This window comes from Octodon degus, unplaced genomic scaffold (genome assembly GCF_000260255.1).
Source record: "Octodon degus isolate 3935 unplaced genomic scaffold, OctDeg1.0 scaffold00009, whole genome shotgun sequence".
In the NCBI taxonomy this organism is placed as follows: domain Eukaryota; kingdom Metazoa; phylum Chordata; class Mammalia; order Rodentia; family Octodontidae; genus Octodon; species Octodon degus.
In genome coordinates, this window is record NW_004524585.1 from 9,664,918 (window position 1) to 9,670,208 (window position 5,291).

At 45.2% G+C, this 5,291-nt stretch overlaps 1 protein-coding gene across 2 annotated transcripts; it reads right to left on the minus strand.

The window, feature by feature from the left end:
- Positions 1-7: 7 nt before the first annotated feature.
- On the minus strand, positions 8-3,350 carry Znf281 (zinc finger protein 281). Of its 2 annotated transcripts, none has more exons than XM_004625317.2 (2): positions 3,250-3,350; positions 8-3,023 (listed from the first exon to the last, which is right to left on the minus strand). In XM_004625317.2, the coding sequence occupies exon 2, from the start codon at positions 3,007-3,009 to the stop codon at positions 331-333; it is 2,679 nt and encodes an 892-aa protein (XP_004625374.1). In that variant the 5' UTR covers positions 3,010-3,023; positions 3,250-3,350; the 3' UTR covers positions 8-330. The 2 variants fall into 2 exon arrangements, with proteins under 2 accessions (XP_004625374.1, XP_012368552.1); XM_012513098.2 differs by having other exon boundaries at positions 19-3,027; positions 3,250-3,345.
- Positions 3,351-5,291: the final 1,941 nt, after the last annotated feature.

Here is a 5,291-nt window from a genome sequence, read left to right on the forward strand (position 1 = left end):
TAATTCTCTTATTTTTTATTTTTTTATTTTTTTATTTTTTTTGCATTTAAAACTTTTGGGCTATTCCCTGACAATCTATACATGTAAATTTGATTGCTAAACATTGTCACTTTGAATGTCAAACTATTTTTAAACTATTGATTTGGATTAAAAATCATAATACAAACAGAGCTAAAATCACGCTAACAAAATAAACTAAATATGAAAAGTTGCATTGAAAGGGCATTACATTATTCTTAATAGGATCGTGTAGAAACATTCCAATGGCAGTGTTCTCAAAATAAAACAAAATTACATTAGAAGACCCCCCAGCCTGGTCACTTTGGGACCTTACCTGTAACTCTGGCTGGTAGATGTTTTTACTCTTGTACTACATGGCTCACTTACATCAGACATCATATTTGTATACCCTGAAAAATCTGACACTGAAGTCCTTACTCTATGGTCCACTTCTCCATTAGAGTTAGTGATAAAAGTCATTGGCACCCTGCTGCCCAACTTAAACTGAGAACCAAATGCTTGTGCAAAGTTCTCAATCTGGTACGTTGTTCTAGGCTCTATGTCTTTCTGAGGATCTATCTGGCTAGCTAACTCCTGAGATGGAATCTGAAAGCTTGCTGAGGACTCTAAGTTCTTCTGTTGTTCTTTCTGGCTAGTCAGTTTTTGAGATGAGGACTGGAAGGCTGATGAAGTCTCTAAGTTCTTCTGAGAATCTATCAGATCATCCAGCTCCTGCGAAGGTGTCAACTGCTGATATGTAGCATCCAAAGCAGATAAATAAAGACCTGGCTGAGATCCAAACAACATCCCAAAAGGAGGCTTTGGCAATGAAGATGGCAACACTGAGGTAACAGATTGGCCGAAACCACACTCCAAAGGAGACGTAGTGTATATTTGTTTTTCTGGAAATAAAGTGTGGTTGTAGAGAAGTGAAGACAAACTGACAAATTGGAAACCAGGTCCGAGAGTAATACCTGCATTAGTGGATTTTTCAAAAGCCTGTTGGAGGTATTTGGAGTATTCTTGCAACATACTTGTTTTATCATTTGAAGGTGTTTGGGTGCCTGGGCTTAAATTTTCTTCTTGAACCAATTCTGAGTGTTCTCCTGAGGTGTGTAAATCCACTCGTGGCTCGGTTATATTGAAAGGATCTTCTTTCTGGCTTTCTGATTTGTTGGAGTATTGATCCAAAATACTTTGTAAAACCTCATCAGGAATTCCAGACTTGTCATGACAAGACTTAATTTCAGCACTGAGAGCTGAGGAGTCAATAAGTGACAATGGTGCCTCATTGTCCAAAACACTGACACCTGCAGACTGAATGACAGACTGTTGGGAGACCATATGTCCCACATTTATAGAAAAGGCACTGTTGCTGCTGGCAGTTGGTAAATATCTTCTTTTCTTTGAAAACTGCATGGCATCATCATAATTACTACTTATTTGACCTTGTTTGCCACTTGTATTTTGGAGAAGACTAATGGTCTCCACACTATTATTTGATACTATACCAAGTGAGCCGCTTGGTTTCCCAGACAAGGATTTCTGTCCAACTATGTCTGGTAATGGTGACACAAAATTAAGGTAGTTCTTATCTGTATTCTTTCTGCTTCCTTTCTTGAAGATCAATTTTGGCACCCTTTTCTGCAATTCATCTATACCAGTGCCAATTATGCCTCCACTGGAAGACACAGTAGGCATTTCTACAGAGTAACTCTGCATGTTTATATTATTTGAAATTTGTGATTCATTTGTTTTACCAGTCTTCTGTTCCTTATTTTCAATAGCTATATTTTTTGACTTCGATTTTCTCCTTGAAGAACTTGTATTTCCCTGAGACAATGCAGCCAGATTTCCCATATTGTTATGGTTTGATGACCCAGGTTCTGCACTAGCGGATCCTTTCGCTATGGCTTCACCACATGTGCGCCTGTGCTTCAACAATCTATCAGTCCTTGAAAAATACTGTTGGCAAGTGTCACACTTATATGGCTTTTCTCCACTATGTGTCCTCTTGTGTCTCTCCATATGGTACTTCTGAATAAACTTCATGCTGCACTGATCACATCCAAAGGGCTTCTCTCTACTATGAATTTTCTCATGTCTCTGCAGTAGGTATTTCTGAATGAAACCCATACTACATTGGCTGCACTGGAAAGGTCTTTCTCCTGTGTGAATGAGGACATGTCTCCGCAGGTGATAGGAGCTTCGGAAAGCAGCACTACAGTGATCACAGATATGAGGTTTCTGACTTGGGGAGAGGATGGCACCTTCTCCATCTCCAACCAAAGAAGGTTTGGAAGATGCACTTGGCTTCCTCTTGGCTTTGATTCCCTGAGATTCTGGCTTTGGCCTCTTTGCCTTCTTGACATTAGTGTCCTGCTTTGGCTCCTCATTGCCATGGTCATCAGTCCTGCTACTGCTGCTCAGTAATACATCACGGTGGTGCTGGGCTGGTTGCTGTTGGACATGCTGGTGGAGAATACTGAGGTCCTGGATGACGCCGTGGCTCCCCCCTTCCCCGCCTCCTAGGCCTGGAGATCTTTCTTCAGCCCCAGCGAACAGCCCCCCATAGTGGTGGTGGTGATGGTGGTGGTGGGACTGCTGCTCCTCAGGATCTGTGGGTTTCTCCTGCTTAATGCTAACCAAAGACTGCAAGAATCCCCAGGAGGTCCTCTGAGAAGGGAAGGCCGCGGCTGACGCCGCCGGCTCCTTCTTGAAAGTCATGTCCGGGGCTGGCGGAGGGGGGGGCTCAGCGGCCGGGGCTGCGGAGGTAGAGGAGGATAACACGCACTGCGGGGGAGGGGCGGCCGACCCCGCAGGCCGGGTGAAGCTGGTGACCGGGGGAAGCCGGTGGTTGAACATAACCATACCCTGGGGGAAGGTGGGCTCCATCTCGGCTCTCCTGCCGCCGCCGCCGCCGGGGCCGCTACCGCCGCAGCCGGGGCCGCTACCGCCGCTACTGCCGGTACCGCCGCCGCCACTCAGGAACCCGCTGCCGATTTTCATACCCCGGAGGAGGCCTGGCTGAGGAGAGGAGGGGAAAGAGGGGGGAGGAAGGCTAGGTGGTGGAACCGGGCCCCGGGCCGGGACCACGGCAGCGCTCAGGACCCCGCCGCGCCGCCGCCCAGACCGCAACGCGCCCAGCACTTATTCCCAGCCCCGTCGCCTCCGGCACCGGCACACAGAGCTGCGCGAGTCTTCCCTGGGCCTCGCCCTCTCCCTTCCAGACCCGCCGGCAACACTTACGGGTCCCGCCGCCGCCGTCGCCGCCGTCGCCTCCAGTTAATAAAAATAACGCCGTCCTCTCCACAATGGAATTAAAAGCCTCCTCTCTACTGCGCAGCCGCGGCGCGGTGCCTGCTGGGAACTATTCGACCTGGCCAGAGGGAGCTCGGAGAAGTCAGGGCGCCTGCGCCGCAGTTTCCGCCCGGCCTGCCTGTCAATCACAGGGGCCGTTGGGCGGAGTTGGGGGGGCGCCCGGGTAGGTGGGGCGGGGATTTGGCACGGTACGGAACAGGGGCTTCCGAGGAGAATCGATGTGATTGGTGGCCTGCACCCAGGCGATGAAAGTAGTCGAGGGCTTCTGGGGGAGAGCCGCTGAGGAGATGTGACCCAAGAGACGGGAAGTGGGTCGGGGAGGCGGGGAGACCGTATTGCAGCGTGGCGTGAAGCTGCAGAGGAAGGGGTTGAAGGAGACGAGGGAAACTGAGGGCTGCACGCTGAGGGCTTCTTCATTAAGATTTACAATCCAGGTGTTAAATGAAACCCAAACTCACAAGTGGATCATTTGGGCACTTTTATTTCTGTCTAAAAGAATGAAAGTTAAAATGCCCAGCATTATAGATACTTCTGTTATCCTTTATAGCTTGGAAGCACTAAGAATGTGTATCTTTGCATTTAGAGAAGGAACTCACTCTGAAACCGCAAGAAAGGTACCGTTGCAAAAAAGAGGAAAAAAAAAAAAATTGTCCTACTGCCAACCTACCTGAAGGCTACTGGAAAGGGAAACCGCGTGTGATCCAGGTGCAGTAGACTTGTAAAACACGCCCACACACACACTTCATCATCCTCAGATGCTATTTAAATGCCCACATACCTTCCCAGGCTGGCTAATGAGTCTGTTGGCCACCGTTGTATTGCTGCCTCTTAAATTATTTGTGAAAAACTGACCACCAGGCCCTTCTAAGATCTCTACTAGAATCCATTCTTTCCTTACAAATTTTTCTATCAAGGGAAAGTTGTAAAAGTAAAACCTTGCAAAGTTACATCAACAAAACCAAACAAGTATTTATTTAGTGCTTAATGTAGACAAGGTGCTGGTTTTCACATTAAGCACACAAATCTAAACCAGCAACTTTCCTAAAGATATTTATAAATCACAAAACGTTTCAATAAAAGAACAAGACTATGCCAATAATTTGCATAGTGTATTTAAATGAAATTGCATGTCTATTTTCTCATACTATTTCTCTAAGTAACTTCTCATAATTAATAACCTCTGAGATATTTCACAATTGAAGCCATGAAGATTATTTACTAGCATTTAGCTCTCAGAGCCTGCCTGAGGAAGTTAACAGAAAATATTTATTGAGCACTTTTGAGATAAGAGAAAATTGTACTTTTCTAACCCCATGCAACTATATATAAGCATTTCACTATTTAAACTGAAACTTTAATATGTCAAGTGTAGCTGAGTATTAAAGACTGCAAATTCAAAACTTCAGGCAGTAGTAAAATATTAGTCAATGCCTGTGAGAAATGAGGCTGTCCCTTTATTCAGGGTGTCAGTGTTTAATAGTAAGTTGAGATGCATATAAGCTAGTCCAAGCATGAAGGGCAGTAGGGCACTCCTATGAAAAGCCAACTCTGTTCCTCAGTTATCAAGATAAGAAACCTGTCATTTCTCTCATTCACTCTGTCAGCCTTGAGATACTCCATGCAGACTTACCTCTGTGTTGTACACCCCATATATCAGGAAGATGAAGAGACCCTGTAAAATAAAATGGAGGGGAAAAGCTGTTAACGCTAATCATTTCAGCAGTAGAAATACCTGAAATAAACTTTCCTGGGAACAGACAAAAGAAGACACACTTAATCAAGGTCAATTTATTTTCCTATTTTTCAACATTAGAAGCTGTACCTTGAGCATTTATATGATAACATAGCAGCCCATCACTTACAGAGGCTGTGCTATTCAGTTCTTTAGAAGTAGCAAATAAATACACCATCTCAAGTACATAGACTGGTAATTAGGAAAATCAGTATATCCATCTCCGAAAGGTACATAG